Source organism: Oxyura jamaicensis, chromosome 3, assembly GCF_011077185.1.
Source record: "Oxyura jamaicensis isolate SHBP4307 breed ruddy duck chromosome 3, BPBGC_Ojam_1.0, whole genome shotgun sequence".
Classification (NCBI taxonomy): Eukaryota; Metazoa; Chordata; class Aves; order Anseriformes; family Anatidae; genus Oxyura; species Oxyura jamaicensis.
Genome location: NC_048895.1, coordinates 58,956,063 through 58,973,016, shown reverse-complemented (window position 1 = coordinate 58,973,016; position 16,954 = coordinate 58,956,063). Strand labels below are relative to the sequence as shown.

Genomic DNA, 16,954 nt, shown 5'->3' with positions numbered 1-16,954 from the left:
CAAATGACTGTAAATCCACAAAAAGCCTCTTCCTGCCTCCTCACCTATGTAAGTTTGAATGCTACAGCAAAGGGCATAGGTAAGGCTTTGACTCAGAGCAGACTTTCTTCTCATTCTGTCTCATTGACTCAGAGCAGAAGGTACATGAAAGCATTAACTCTTCCAGTTTCTGAGAGAAGAGTTCTCTTTATTGATTTAAATAGAGTTAAAAAATGAATTCCTATTACTGATTAAAAATCAGTACCTGCTGTTAGAACAAGTCAGAAATTAATGCTTGTGTTTTTCTTTATGTGTACCTACTGCCATTAACCTTGACCACTGTTTATCCAGACACTTCTACTTCGATTGATAGATGAAAGGATAGATGTAATAAAGAATAAGTAATGAAGATCAGGTCGTAATTTTATTTGTATTTATGAGCTTGAAATTCATCCATTTACTCAGAAGTAGGCTGTGTTGAATGCCCAGACGTACACCCAGACAGGCTACACCACACCCCTGATTTCTGCAGATTCATGTTGGGAAGTGTCGAAAAGAGAATCAGTACAGAATGACCTGGAGGTCCCTGTGCTTTCCCCGAGCTTGCAGTCCATTTATCCTCTCCTGTATGTCACATGCTGTGGACTGCTCAATGGCTGTCAAGATCTACCATCCAAAGGGGTAGGTCAAAATGTACAATCCTCAGGCAAGTTAGAGCGCATAATACCTTGTTAGCTCTCAGAAGTCCAAGTTGGCACACTCAAGTCTCTCTAAAGGAGAAAAAGGTACATGACGTGTGGGGTAAACTACCTATATCTCATTTCAGGATTTACATCTAAAAATGACAGGTATTTTATTATCAGGCTAGGGAGTCTTTCCAAAGACAAGAAAACTAAAAATGCAATTAAAATACAGCACAGCCGAGGTACATAAATCAGCAGATTTCTTTCCTTTAAAAAGACAATCTCATGAAAATTAAAAAAAAATAAAACTACTCTTGATAAATAAGCCAAATTCTTACATATCCTATACTTTTTTTGGAAAATAAATAAATAAATATTTTTTTCACTGACAAATGGATTCCTATGAATTTTATGTGGGGAAAGGAGAGGGAAAGGAGGGAACAGACAGGCAAGAAAAGATATGGTTTTCATCTCTGCTGTCTGGAAATATTCAGAAATGTTTCACCACTTCATAAAAAGCTGGTTTCTTTTAGTTAATTTAATTTTAAAAAATGTTTATAATTTTTGCTTCTTCCTTGAAATATTTACAATACCTTTAGAAATGCCCAACAGATTTTTCGGAAACCACATTCCTGAATTTGTGCATCAGAGTTGGCTCTCACTTCATCCATACTTAGAAAATCAAGGATCTGCAAGCATTAGTAGGAATATAAGTGTACTTCTTATTAATATATACTTAGTATTAATAGAAAATAATGCTGAAAATATGCTAGAGGTGATTCATTAAAGAGATTTCAATTTTAGGCAGGTACAAAAACAGTACTTCTTCCACACAAGTAGGCCATTAGAAGTAATAGAATCTTTTGCATTTGCCAGATGACTACACATGATGTATTTTAAAAAATAACATAAATCTGACCTTAAAAAAAATATTTTCTTACTTTCTGTCTCATTAGAAAATGAAAAAGTTCATGTGTAATTTTCGTAAATCCTATACAGTTCACAAATCATACATATAGATAATAAATCCTTCAGCCAAAACCAGCTGTGAATTAATCTAGCTGGAAATGGTTGGTCAAAAATGGTTAGGTCCTTTCCTAACTTCATCAGTTATGCCCACAAGATTCTTCATTTTTCTGGTCAGACCAGAATCTTCTCATATTTAGCAACTCCTGTAATTCTTCCAGTATATCATTCTATCTTGAAATTTTTACTTCAAAAACTGCATTGAAATCAAACAGCAGGCTTTCAGTGTAGTCATACTTTGTCTCTCCATTGTTAATGTAATTCCCATGAAGAACCTTTACACTGAACTGTATTTACTTTTGTGCTAAATAACCAGGGACTCTTAATTTTATAAACGTGTTCATTTATGAGCATCACAGAACACAAAGAAACATACAGTGATATTGTATATACAATGAATATGAAATATTTTTAAAAATGAAAAAAATATTTATTGCATTAACTTTTTCTACTTAATAGTGCAGAATTTCATATATATACATACATTATTTATAAGAAATACTTGAGCCGGAAATTATGTTGAATATATACTCCATTTTTTTTTCCTATAAACACAACCATATTGGGGGCTAAACTAATAATTACTTTATGAAGAATGAGGGAGAAGCATATGTCTAAAAAAATCAATGGAAAACAAGGCAACAGCTTGTTCATTGGTACAAGAGAAAAGAGGTGTTACTACAAGCAGACAGACTCCGTCTTAGAGTTTCTGATGCTTAAACTTTGTTTCGTATTTCAAGAACCTGGGAAATAAATTGATATCCTCTTTATATGTCATCCCTCCTAATCTAGAACAATCTTACAAATCTTTTCAAGTTCATGAGTTTCATGAGTTCATAAGAAAGCTTTCTTTCTTCCCCTTCCTGCTTACAAAACAGGTTTTTTTAGCTTATAAATAATAACATTAGCAATCACCACTACTGTTTTTTGATATCTCCACTTCATGCTGTATCTTGAAGCTTTGCTATTAATTCAGTATAACTGAAATAAGACATCTGAATAAGCCAAATTTATACCATTGAAGAAACACAAATGTAACAAAATCATAACAAGCAAAAATTTTAAATATTTAATCTTACCTCAAAAAACAGAATTACTCGAGGGCTTTCTTCAGTATTTTGAATAAAATAATTAAAGCGCTCATTAAATATTACTTGTTCCTCCCATTCTGGAACTGTTGATTTAAACCGTCTGAAGTCATATGGTTGCGTCATAATAGGAAGAACATGCTCTATTTGTTCTTCTTCATAGTAAGATGAAACTTTCCTCTCGCTGTTTGAAAATTTCCAAACAGTTATAATTGTTATAATGCCTTAAAAAAAATGAATCTCAAACAAAACAGTAATTTAAGTTAGTGAAAGCAAATACGAGATACCATTTATTTGATTTTAGAAAAAAAAAATAAGAATCTAAAGCCACACAAAGCTTAAGGCAATTGACAATGTATGTAGAAATGCAACAGGCTGAACTGCAAAACCCTAGCAATCAAATTACTATGACCAACTGTATTCCATAGACTCTTCCAGAATCACTATGCATAAGCAGGGTTGAAATATGCTTTTTGGGATACATATCTATAATGACAGTAGAAAGAGGCAACTGAAGTGATTAGAAATACAAAGAACTAAACTTCATTTCAGGATTTTAAAAGTCCTTTTATGAAAATGAAAATGCAAGTGCTACTTATGCTACATGAATTTTGCTTACTTATTCTAATCTTGGTTTCTATATATTTTTGAGATTTGCGAATTTTTCCTCTCTGGAAAGAATATAGAATAAACCATGCTGTAAATGCATGAACCTTGACAGCATTAGAAATAGTGCAGAGTGTTTAAAACTCAAAAAGAAAGGAATACCACCCAAACTTACAGTATGCGTATCTGCATTATCAGAGATGTAGAAGCTAACAAATGACCTTGCAAGCTTCATGCTCCAGGGTGGCCTCATTGCAGCTTTTCAGTACTTAAAGAGGACGTATCAAAATATGGGGTTTTACTCAATCAGATACTTTACTCGATCAGATAGTGACAGGACAAAGGGGGAGAATTTTAAACTAAAGAAGGGGAGATTTAGATGAGAGGTTAGGAGGAAATTCTTCACTCAGAATGGTGAGGCACTGGAACAGGTTGCCCAGAGAGGTTGTGGATGCCCCATCCCTGGAGGTGTTCAAGATCAGGTTGAATGAGGCCCTGGGCAACCTGATCTAGTGGGTGGCATCCCTGCCTCTGACAGTGGGCTTGCAACTACATGATTCCTTCCAATCCAAGCTATTCTATGGTTATTTCCATATTACATTTTCTAGGGATTAAAAAAAAAGTATTTATAACAATCACAGACAACAGATAGCTTATTAAAAAAAAAAAGCCACCTGTGATCCTTCTTGACATATAAGCCACTTCTTTGATCAACAATATGGATTTTAACCATAGGATGAGATACCAGGAGATCAGTTTTAAGTCGATCAGATCGATGGATGTAAACTCCCAAAACAAGATCATCATCAAAACCAAATTTAGACTGAAATGAAACTTCTGAATCCTTCATTTCCTCATCATTTTCTGCAGTAACTCCTGAGTTATCTTCTAGAAATAGTAACAAACAACAACACAACAACCAGAAGTTAGTATGTTCTGCTAGTGGCAGTTTAAATGAACAAAAATATTTTGTATTCCTTTAGCAATTAATGGTAAAGCAACAGTATTTCGTATGTTCTTTTTGTAATAGGTTAAAATAAAATCTTAAAATTTGAATGATTGAATGCATAGTACATATAAACTCATACAATCTATTCCTGTTAACAAACATGTTTATTTAAAGGCAGAGGTCTTTCTCTTAATTGACAGAAGTTCTTTGCCACAAGGACTTAAAATTCATGCAGTTCAGTATCCTGCTCTGGACTACAGCCTTTGGCTATGGCTTTTTTTAAAGAGAAAAAAAAGCGTGAATCTATCAAACATTGGCTAAAGAACATCCTGATTTAAAAGTTAAACTGCCATGCTTAATGGCAATATATCAAAAGACCCATTCCTCGTGAATTTCTGTAACGTCCCTTTTAAAAAAAGTCATTTCTTATTTTGGTCTCTGCAACATCTGAAGAAATGAGTTCTCCAATTCACTAGTATACATTGTGTGAAAAAGTATTTCTTATGTTTAAATTGAGCACCACATTAAAAGAGTGATGATACAGCCTTTACAATGTAAATAAGAAGTTAAATGAGAAGTGATGAAATAACAAAAAAGCAATTAGAATATGCACCTAAGTAATGAACTGTAAAGTTGGTAGATATATAAAATATTATTCTTAAAAGACACTTGTTAACTACTTCACAATTCTAAAGCTGTCTCCAGTAAAAGAATTCTCAAGATTTTGGTTAAATACATCACATTAACTTCCTTTAATTAAAGTATTAGAATTAGAAGCAAACAAACAAACAAAAAACTAAAACTTCAATAACTTCAACATCAGTCTCGGTCACTTTCATTAGTACTACAGGCAAAATATTTAAAAAACAAAACAAAACAGGGGCTTAGATAAAGCAGCACACCATTCTAACATTTTGCTGGTGTACCTTTTTTGGTTTTCTTTTTAACTTTCTTTGCTTTTGGTTTCTGTTTTTCCATGCTTTCCTCCAGGTTCTGTTCTTCTGATACAAATTGCCTTTCCAATGAATGATTTTCATTGCTATCTTCTGCTGGGTGATGCTGTAGCTCAGAAAGGGACATTGCACTGAAATGTAATGGATTACTGTCAGCAAGCGCATTCTATTGCAAATATGAATACAACTGTTTGTTAACATCATTAATCCACCTGAAACTTAACCTTCAGTTCTCTAACATATCATCTGTGGATCTTGAAAATACAACATTCTCCCCCCCACATCCCCGGGCTTCCTGGAATTCATCTTTCCTTTTTCCATTCCAAACACTTTCCTGTGTGTGTGTGCAGAACCATTCATTTGAATAAAGCTAAGTACATAGTTTTTTGCTAGGGCCATCACTCATTACTAAAAGAACATACTAAATGGTTAAGAGTGAGTTCCACATAAAACAGACATCAAATGATTTTTTTTAGAGTTATACAGAATCTAGAAATTTAATATTAATCTCATTATTATGAAACACTATTTAGTTAATTATTTCCATAAGAGAATTATCCATTTGTTCATCACTTAGGAAAAATGTACAGGCAAAAGCTCTCTGATAAACTATACTACGTGTGTACGAATTTTCAGCAAAGGTTTTCATATTGCTTTAAGGTAGTTTATCACAGTACCTTGTTTCAGCTTCACAAAAAACTGTGCTTTCTTTCTTCTTTTTCTTCTTTTTTCCCATTTCATCATTCAGTGCAACTTCATGGCTTTGAACAGTGGAGGTAAATTCAGACATCTGTTCTTTAAGTTTCATTCTTATTTTCTTTTTAATTGCATTTACCTCTTCCTCAGCCACATGCAGCTGATAGGCTTGAATTAGTTCTTCTTCCTCTTCTAAATCAGTTACATTTCTCACTTCAGTCAAGGAATTTTTAATCTTCCTATCACCTTCTTGATGAGGTACATCTGTTTGTGATTTACTTTTCGTTTTTTTCTTTGGAAAATCATTTATCTTTTTTTCAAAACTCTCCAGTTTAGCTTCATATAAATTTTCCTCCTCATTAAATTGTTCTTGTAACAGTGATTTCTTTTTCTTCTTGTTAGACTTCGGTTGCATGTTTGCCTCTCCACTAACAATATCATTATTTATCTTCTCTGCAATTGATGCTTTCTCTCTGAGTTTATTTTTTGTAAATCGGGGACTCTCTTCTTCAGGTTTATACGTGTTGTTTATAATTGCTTCATCATTCTCACTTTCTTTAGTTAGATCAATATTAGTTCTAAAGGTGTCAAGCTATAAAGGAAAAGAATATAAAACATACTTGTAATAAAAATTACATTCTAAGGATGAACATGTTACTTCGTTATTTTTTTAAGCAACATTACACAAAGCAAAATGAAATCAAGGATCTAATAGTTTTCTTTCTTAAAATTAAGAAGTGACAGATTGAAAGACAACAGATAATTTGCATTGAAAACAAACAACATTATGTTGGGCACTTCATCTTCAGTTTATTTTCACTATGTTTTTAAATGACTCTTATTTATATCCAGGAAAAAAGTCAGCAAGCCCACTCCATAAGTATATGTGAATGCTTTACACTGTGAAACACTTGAAGAAAACGTGTAGCATGAAAACATTTGTTTAAATGTTTAAGAATGTTTAAAATACAAGCTAGAGACAAGCTTTTTTGATAATGAAATTATATTAGAAAGTGCTAAAACTGAAAAACTGGTTCCAAAATCTTATTCCAAAAGTATACATAAAGATAAACAACAACAACAACAACAACAAAAAAACATTATTCTTAGTTAAATAAATAATTAATATAAAGACTAGCCTGGTAAAACTAGCAGAGATTAATCTCAGTTAATACATTTGTCTTAGTGCTCCTTCTGACCACTTTTAGTGTTTTTTAGAGAACAGGTAGTAAACTTTCCTTCCTCCTTCAGGTATCTTTTCTTGGTTTAGTAACCAGCATAACTACAAACAACGCAGCAGGTAACTTATGCCCAGTTCTGTAAGAAGCTCGACACACAGATCTATTCCTCAATGGAGCTTCTACAAAGTCACTCTGTCTTCTTAAATAAAAGTCTGGAGTTTCCATATGAAACATTACAAAAGGACTTTAAAACACAAAGAATGTGCATACATACACATAGAATGCATACATTCTTTTCTTTGCTGAGACCTTCCTCCCTCAATAAACATAGCCAGCTTCCGCTTCTAGCTAGGATTCTTCTCTCAGTTACAAAATCACATCTGTCTCAAACTGTCCCTTTCTAAAAATGTATGTGTAAAAGAATGTATGATCACCAAAATGTACAAGCTTAAGAAGAGAAGAAAATACTTGACATGGACAGAGTGAAGTTGCAGTGGCAAACACATTTTGGAGGATTGTGACTTTAAAATAATAGCCTGTGAGAATAATAATATTCCATGACTAGGAAGAGTATACTCATTATGCGAGTCAACTGCCTCCACCCTGTAGGGCCAGAATTACGTGAGCCTGCAAACCTTCATCACTATCTTGTTTTACTCACATCTGACATTCAAAGAGCTAGCATGGGGAGCAAGGAAAGTATAACCATTGACAAATGAGTAGGCAGAAGAAGAAAAAGTTGGAATTACATGAGTAAAAACACAGGAGGGAAAAATCACAGTTTATTAATTGTATAGCAAAATCATCAAATAAAAGCAGTGCTACAAAAAAAAGTTAAGTCTGAAACTAGAAAGTTGTAAAACACACTAACTAGAATTACTCACTCTACATATTAAACAACACTATCCTAATAAAATATAAAGAGACAACGGGCACAAACTGAAACATGGGAAGTTCCAGCTGAGTATGGGGAAACATTTTTTTACTGAGAGGGTGACAGAGCACTGGAACAGATTGCCCAGAGAGGTTGTGGAGTCTCCTTCTCTGGAGATATTCAAAACCTGCCTGAGTGCGATCCTGGGCAATGTGCCCAGGAGGCAAGGTGATCCTGCTCTGCAGGGGGTTGGACTAGATGATCTTCAGAGATCCCTTCCAACCTCAACCATTTGCTGATTTTGTGAAATGAGTAAGTGTCTAGAACCTAAATTAAGCATACGTATCAAATACATCAGAAAAATCAAAAGCCATTCACGTAACTTTTCAGTAGGTGTCTTTATTTTTAGCTCCCCACGTCTAAAAATAGTTCAAATTATCTCAACATGAAATCATGAAAAGGCCTGTCTTGTACTGTCAGCTTTTTTGCTTAAATAGACCACTAACATCTTTTTTATTCATAAGTCAATGATTTATGTGGAAGGACACATATAAATAACTTGAAATAGAGAATAAAGTAAGGGAAAGAAAATAGTATTTAAAGCAATGAGGTCTGCAAAAACTGAAAATAAATAAATAAACACTAATAGATTATCCACGTTCTCTTCTAATAGGCTTTAACTGCAGAGCATATGGAATCTAGGTTAAAACACACCAACAGTTAAGACATATCAGTGACCATAACTAAGGTTATGCTAATTTTTGATCATTAATGCCTTAAGCCCTGCACTGGGCTTACATGGCAAGGTTTTGGTAGCAGGAGGTCTCTGAAGGGGGGGGCTCTGCACAGGTGGGCTCTGTGAGCAGAGCCCAGTAGCTGCTCCATGTCAGATCAGAGCCAGCTCCAGCTGGCTCCAAAAGGGACCTGCTGGTGGCCAGAGCATAGCCAGGGAGCAATGCTGGGTGGACCTCTGGGAGAGCAGATTAAAGAACGGGAAAAAACTGCTGCACAACAGCAGCTAGGAGAGAGGAGTGAGAAAATGTGGGAGAACCTGCCCTACCTGCAGCCCCCCAGGTCAGTGCAGCAGGAGGGCAGGAGGTGCTCCAGACAGGCAGCAGCAGTTCCCCTGTGGCCTGTGGAGAGGCCCCTGGTGGAGCAGGCTGTCCCCCTGCAGCCCATGGGTCCCACACGGAGCAGATCTCCACGCTGCAGCCCATGGAGGAGCAGGTAGATGTGGCCTGGAGGAGGCTGCGGCCCATGGCGAGCCCCCGCAGGAGCAGGCCCCGGGCCGGAGCTGCAGCCCGTGGAGAGGAGCCCCCGCAGGAGCAGGGGTCTGGAGGGAGCTGCCACCCGTGGGGGACCCGTGCTGGAGCAGTTTGCTCCTGGGGGATGGACCCCGTGGTACGGAGCCGTGTGGGAGCAGTGCTTGAGGAGCTGCTGCCTGTGGGCAGCCCCCTCAGGCTCAGGTGGGGAAAGATGGCATCCCATGTGGGGACAGAGAGTAACCATGAAGGAGCAGCACAGACAAAGCGTTAGGGAGCCCCCATTTCCCTGTGCCTCTTGGTGGGTGGGAAGTAGGAGAGGGTGGAAGTTGTTTGTAGTTTGCTTTTGGTTCTCACTGTTCTAGTCTGTTATCAGTTAGCAATAAATTACATTAATCTCACAAGCTGAGTCTGTTTTGTCCATGGCAGTAATTCATCAATTAACTCCTTGTCCTCATCTGAAACCACAAGCTTTTTTTTTTCCTATTGTATTTTTCTCCCTGCCCTGTTGAGGAGGGGGAGTGAGAGAGCTGTGTGGTGATTGGCTACCTATTGGTGTTAAATCACAAGCATGTGAAGTGGAATTCTTTGAGAAACCCCAAACAATAACAAAAACTCATATCTCACCTGTTTGAGAGCTTCTAAAATAACTTTGGCATGCAAGAGTCATTTCCTAAAACAAACCTAGGTGTTGCAAAATCCTGCTTGAAATATTTACTAAAACCTGTTATATATTATGCCTACAAACAAAAACATTTTTCCACAAAAATACAGTACACAGTCACTTGATTATAGGAAATTTACTCTTCTACTCTTCAGAGAGAAAAAAAAAAACAAACCCATAATGAAGTAAAACGAAATCACAAACTGCAGCAAATTCCAGGAACATTAAGAGATACTGCAAGCAACACAAAGCTGTTTCAGGACTGTAGTTGAAACAGATCTTTCAGACACAGCCTATGTGATCCTAATTCAGGCCACGTTTTCTATGTATACCATTTAATTAAATAAAATAATTAAAACATGATTTGCATCAGATTAGGTCTTAGGCAGAGACATGGATACTGGTATAGATCCTCCATCTGAAATGAAGGACAAAAGAACTAAAAGCAATCACCTGTATGTAACACACTTGAACTGAGTTAGAAAAAACAGTTCAGCTGCAAAAGCTGAATGACAAAGCAGACTTTTCACATGCCATAGCCAACATCTCTATCTCCATTACTATCCCTTAATTCCTGTCAGTTGTGGCTTGGAACTCATCCTGCCCTCCTGTCATGGCCTTTCCCCTTCCAGTCATTCTGCTTCTCTTCTCTCCAGACAGTAGGCGCAGAGAGCATAGCAGACAAGAAGTCTCTTTACCCTCACTTCTGAGATTTAAAATCACAGCAGCCTCCTACAGTTCCAAACTCAGGTTTCAATGAAACAGTGGCCTATGACAGGAAAGGTCTTATTACCTCAAGGAAAGCAAGGTTCAGTAAGGACAAAAGCCAACAGCCTGGAACATTTCCATTGGAAACATGCTCTCAGCCATCACCTGTTTCTGATCAAACCTGAGAAACCATTTATGGCAATTATGTAACACAAAGTCAACCACTGCTGACAAATTCCATGTTAATTCAAGACACACAAAACACTACATAGGTAAGTTATATGAAGTTAACAAAACTGTAATAGAACCAAACAACCCCCTCCATCTCCTCTTCTATCACACACATTTATTACTTACTAAGAAGAGAAAGCTGAAGCTTTTACAGAAATTTCTACCAGAATGCAACCAGCATGGAAAATATCAACCTGACCTCTTACACCTTTGCCAGATATTAAGGGAATACTCAAAATGGTCTTTGCAATATTTCAGTACATGTTATTCTCAAGTTCTTAGTTCTTTAGTACTTAGGCTTAAGTTTACAGCTTCACCAAAACCAACAAAAGCCCAACAAAAGTTAGGCTTTCACACTGATACTAAAAATGCTTCTTAATTTGCTTGTGTACCATTAGCTTTTGCTTCTGTTCACCACCATTATACTTCAAGTGTTTCTAGCCAGCTCCAAAATAGTAGTATTTTACATGAGAATCTTCAGGAATTAAAACCAATTTTAAAACCAAAGTAAGCTTAGAATATTTGTGAGTAATTTATAGTTGCATTCTGTATGACAACTCTAAGTTTTATATAAAAGTATATTCAGAATACTTACATAATAAATACACATAGAAATTTTATATTTTAGAAAATACCATTTCTTTGTCTTAACTAAGTTATAAAAGAATGAACATTCACTTCTAACATGTGGTATGGATGCAATTGTAAGAAAAAAGATGGACAGCATGAAGGCCAACAGGAAAAAAATATAAAAAAAGAACATTTGCCTTTTAATCAATTTTCTTTCTTTTGAAATTCCAAACATTAGAAGTCAATAATTAGGATATATAGGACACAAACATTTATTTTTCTGCTCAAAAAAAAATTACAATATGAACCATAACTTAGAGGAATCTCACAGGTTCTTTTAATGGAAGATATGCCACAAACAAAGATGTAATCTAACCATAAAGACTGGTTGATAAAAGCACTCCTAACCTTCAAGTCACAAGCTAAGGCAAATATCTTAAAAACAGGTGGACAGTTTAATACCCACGCAATGATACACGTAAAGAAAGTTCAGCACATGTAGAAATATGCTGATAACAGCGATCAAAATGAAAATAGAACATTTCTAATGTTATTTAATATTGTTTCTAAATACTTATACCAGTAACTTTAGGGAATGTAATGAAGTTGTTGATTATCTAAACTCTCATTGAGTCTCAATTCACAGATGTATTATTACTCTCAAGACCAAATACTGTTATGGCCATGATCCTACAAGTCCATCATTCAAACTCCCACTGAAGTCAATACTGAATTTAAAAACCTTAAATCTTTTCTGAAAAAAATGGAATGGAAAAAAAGTATGACAGACTTTAAATGAGTCCATACCTGTGTACACATACCACTTACTCTTTACCAATGTTACACTCCAAATAATTTTCGCATACGTCTGAATTACAAGGATCAATTTATGGTATATAAACAATAAATGATAGCCACAACAAAACCAAAAGACACAGGCAGAAATACTCTTTATATTTAAATTATATATATATATATATATATATATATATATATATATATATATATATCCTTTCTACAATACATTTTTGTGGTCTTTTTCCACTAAGGAAGGCAACCAAACAAAGCTTTGCTGTATTCAAACTTACCACAATATTCTCTTGAGAGTGGAACTTCTTTTCCTTTGATTTCTTGTCGTCTGTTAGGCCAGCATGACGTCTGAAGATTTCCTCAAAGCGAACTTTGGTTTTTGCCTTTGCCTCACTTTCAACTGAAAAAAAAAGAAAATTGGATTATGATTCAATAATCACCATTGCTATAAGACTGCCTAATCGTGCTTTACAATTTCAGTAGAGAAGAATTATTTTAATTAGGAAAAAATTACCAAGAAATTTGCTTAGTATTCAATTAAGAATTTCCACTGACTAGAAACTTCAGGAGGATAACTCAGCAACATTGTACAAACATGCCACACTGCTACTTGTTGCTGAAACTAGCACTGTTTACTGTTTCATGAAGAAAGGAGATTTTTGAACAGCACACCCATCAAGATCAAGCAGCAAGCAAACCTTGGGTCAGCCAAAGCAGACGACAGATTATTCCCTTCATTGTTTATGAGCAGTAGCACACTGACAATGGAGATGACAAACTGTCCCCAGGACAAGGGGCAGCTCTGTGTTCTTACTGAGCCTGGAAGCCAAAAGAGCACCACCATGAGCAGATCTGCAAGAGGCAGGAGTGCCCATGGATTTGAAATCAGGTATAGCCCTGAGAGCCCCTGACTTTCATGATAGTGCTATCAGCAGCTTTTCAATCCTTGAAGCAGTAGGTTCTAGCCCCCCTGTCCCCCCACCTAAGTAACGCTTAACTTGCGGTGAAGGTATTAAAAATGCATTGTGTCACACCACTAAAAAAGGCTACTGAATCCTCAGCTATAGCACATTTGTCATTGTAACAAAAACATTTACAGAAGCCCCCAAATTTAAAACAAAAAATAATAACAAAAATAATACTTTGAAAATCAGCTGTAAGCATGGGCTCAAAATAGAAACAACACAGGATGAAAAATTTATGGACAGAAGGAACTCATATCATATAATTCTGACTATAAAATACACATTAGAAATGAAACACAAAGGGTTCTTACCTGCTGGCATTTTCAGTCCTCAGTTAAAAGCAGCTCAGCACACCAGCTGCTTCTTCCTGAGAATTCACCATTCTGTTTAAAATAATTAACAACTTTAATTAACATAACTGGTCCATAGACTTGAAGCTACAAATTGAATGCATGCTAATTAACATCAAGAATGAGTACAGGCCTTTTAGACAAATGGTCTAGAAAAAGTATTTATATATATAAGAAAGTATTTATCCAAATTATGACAAGTTCTCTCAGATCTCAGCTCAGAATTCTCAGCATATGAGATACTTAGTTACCTGAGAGCAAATAAAAATACTGCTGTGGCAATAAAAATAGGTATTTTTCTAGATAATAGCCAATATTTCAGTACTGCAGTTCTCCAATCTTAAAACAGAAACAATCAAACAGCAACACCACAAACACAAAAACAATAACAACTGTACAGTGTATGTAAATAATGAACCATGAAGCCATTTAGACTGCAGTTTTTCTAATCAGTTTCCTGTCTGATAGCATCATAAACGAAGTCGCATTTTAGCCAACTGATAGCCTACAATGAAAAGATTCATAGCTGCCAGCAAATCTAACTTTATTGCAAATCCCTAAATATTTACATTTACATAAAGCAGTTGTATTTTACATAAAGCAGACAAGCAATCACATGAAACTCATTTATTTAAAGAAAAAATGTTAGGCCCTCCCGGTTGTGAAGAAAAGCTTACAAATGTAATTCAAACCAAAGCTGGAAGGCAAATAAAACTATTACATGGCTTTATCTTTTCATCAAAAAAAAATCATAATGTTTCACAAAAAACTTTAATACAAAAAGCTGTTTTGTAAACAGTGGAACTAATGAAACCTAGCTTTCTATGAATATGTTATGTTCCCCTGAGCCTTCCATGCAGCACACTGCCATACCCACCTGCCCTTCCAACAGCACATCAGGCAGCAGCTCCAAGTCCTCGCTGCGGAACACCTTCTGTTAGACGTCACCGGACACCCAGACTACACCAGTCCTAGTAAATTAAGACATACCAGTAAATATTGTTAAATCAGCCTTGGCAGCACTTTGGCACAACCCATAGAGCACTCTTTCTACAACTCCTGCAATACGGTTTAGGAGTTAGTATGGATGATAAATTGTTATTAACAGGCAGTTTGCATGTGGACACTGATATGGAGCTAAGAAAGGTTGACAACACAAAAGCAGGCCATGCGTACCACTTGGCCTCAACACTACAAATCACTCCCAGGCAAATGTGTTTTACAAGTACACGCTTATGTGCGCCAGCGTCTGCACTACAGTACCCTCAGATCCCTCTCATTTCTCTTTCACAGTGTTATTTGCTTCCTCCTTGTCCCCCACAGGCTACAAACTCTCAGGTCATTTCATATTTCTTACTTACAGTAGTTTGGCCTGCCTGCTTGCAAAACCAAATTAAAAAAAAAAAAAAAAAGGCATAGCACAATGGTTGGTTTGGGATTAAAAAAGTGCTGCTTAGTCAGTTGCCAGGTGTCATTAGTTTATTTTGTGTACTAAGCAAAGCACTTATACTAAGTATCCAACAGCGCCTAAGGATGTTTGAAATTTACAAGGATGACCAGAAGTGACTTCACAGGAAATGCTTTGTTGTGTAATTTCATGCTTTCACCCACAGGGTAGGAATATTTTCCCTTACTAAAAAATGTTTTGACTGGTAAAGCAAGGCTTTACTGTCACAACTGAACAATAACTGTTAAAAATAACACAAATGCCTAATTCTTACAGGAAATGAAAAACAGAAAATATTACTGAAAGTACTACACTTGAAATCTAAAATGTTATACAAAAGGACCATTTTAAAAGTAATAGTCATTAACTGCTGCTTTTCAAGTAGTTGATTCACAATCAGCTAGCAAATATTTATAATTTGAAGGAGTTGAAAACCAAAGATAAAATACAGCACATTTAATCACTTTAATCATTCACAGTGAATGACAAGAACACGCAAGGTTCTGTTATGATCAGTTTAGTGACTTCAACCACCTCTCCAAAAAACTGATTATAAACAACAAATGAAATGATTAAGTGCTCTCAAGTTTAAAAAAAAAAAAAAAAAAAAAAAAGAGGTAATACATAACAAAACTGCACAACAACTAAAGCACATACCTGTTTCAACTATTGAAATAATTTTCTAGCCAAAGGATAAATGAACCATACCACAAAAACAAACAAACAACAAACCTGCAGCTGAATTAATTTTGAAGATCCTTTTGCTTATAATGGAACAAACACTTTTCCAAAGGCTTGGCTCATCTTATATGTACCAGTGTTCTCTGTAAAATGCATAGATTACCAAGTTCAGCAGTGACTGCATCATTTTCTATTTACCTCTATGTATTTGGTAAATAATCTATCCTCTTGCAACAATAAAAATAATAATGATAGTCCTTTTATTTCATACACACTTGCAGTTTAGAATTACGTGACATTTGACATGGTGCATTAAAGCAACTATTAGCCTTGTGTATATATAGATCATTAATCAACAGGGTAAGAACAAGAGTGTTTGCTCAGTATAATCTCACCTTAAAATAGGAGAGATTTAATCTTACATTGGAGTTCAGCAACCACAGCGCCCCAATCTGTATCAACTCAGCTATCGTCAAGATTAATCTGGCAAGATGCACTTTTGCCTGGCCATATTCGATCTTTTCCATGTTAGCTAACATAAAGCAATCCAGGAATGACAAAAACATGCATTTGGGAACAGTGGTATATTCCAGCCAACAGGCTGGCTTAACTTAACAGACTTAACTTGTTCTTCTCTAATATTTCACCTGTGCTTCTAAACAATTCTCCATCAAGTTTTGCTGTTTTCACAGTATTTTACAACAGAGTAAGTAGCTATGTTCCGCATCTGTACAACGGGCATTCTCAGTGTCCTAAGGCACGCCATGAGATGCACCATTCGGCAAAAAAAAGACTCCAGTTAATCACCATAATAATAACAGGACAATCCCAAAAGCAATGTACCTTCCAGTGAAGCAGAACATACATCATTTGTACGAACAGCGGGAACTGAGAAGCCCCCTACCCCACTTGGGCCACTCTGGAAGCTGAGCTGACAGAATATAACTGCGCACTTCAGGATTTCCATGAACTAAAAACATTTTTTTTTTTTTCTCTTGCAACGGGCAAGTGCCACCTAGCGTGGCTGGAAACCAGAGGAGTACCAGGCTTTGTTTACTTTTCGTCTTTTAGATAAAAATCAACCGTCTGGCAGCGGGACGCCTTGGATTTCAGAATCAGGCATTTTTTTGACGTGCCTTACAACATTTTTTTTTTAAGAATCGGGCATTTGCGCTGTCTTTAAAGGTACCGGTTACAACCACCACGTAAGCACCCAGCGGACGCACGGCGC

At 36.0% G+C, this 16,954-nt stretch overlaps 1 protein-coding gene across 4 annotated transcripts in view; it reads right to left on the bottom strand.

The window, feature by feature from the left end:
- The window catches only part of AHI1 (Abelson helper integration site 1), a 91,928-nt gene extending 76,046 nt beyond the window's left edge, over positions 1-15,882 (bottom strand). For 2 of the 4 annotated variants that reach the window (XM_035321599.1, XM_035321600.1), the window contains exons 1-11: positions 15,775-15,866; positions 14,473-14,566; positions 13,557-13,628; positions 13,039-13,121; positions 12,979-13,003; positions 12,559-12,680; positions 5,962-6,572; positions 5,258-5,415; positions 4,057-4,270; positions 2,768-2,960; positions 1,256-1,351 (exon numbers count right to left, since the gene is read on the bottom strand). In XM_035321599.1, coding sequence (XP_035177490.1) covers positions 1,256-1,351; positions 2,768-2,960; positions 4,057-4,270; positions 5,258-5,415; positions 5,962-6,572; positions 12,559-12,680; positions 12,979-13,003; positions 13,039-13,121; positions 13,557-13,566 — 1,512 coding nt within the window. In that variant the 5' untranslated portion in view covers positions 13,567-13,628; positions 14,473-14,566; positions 15,775-15,866. Of the gene's footprint in view, positions 1-1,255; positions 1,352-2,767; positions 2,961-4,056; positions 4,271-5,257; positions 5,416-5,961; positions 6,573-12,558; positions 12,681-12,978; positions 13,004-13,038; positions 13,122-13,556; positions 13,629-14,472; positions 14,567-15,774 lie in introns of all 4 variants that reach the window. The other 2 variants (XM_035321598.1, XM_035321601.1) reach the window with 2 other exon arrangements.
- Positions 15,883-16,954: the final 1,072 nt, after the last annotated feature.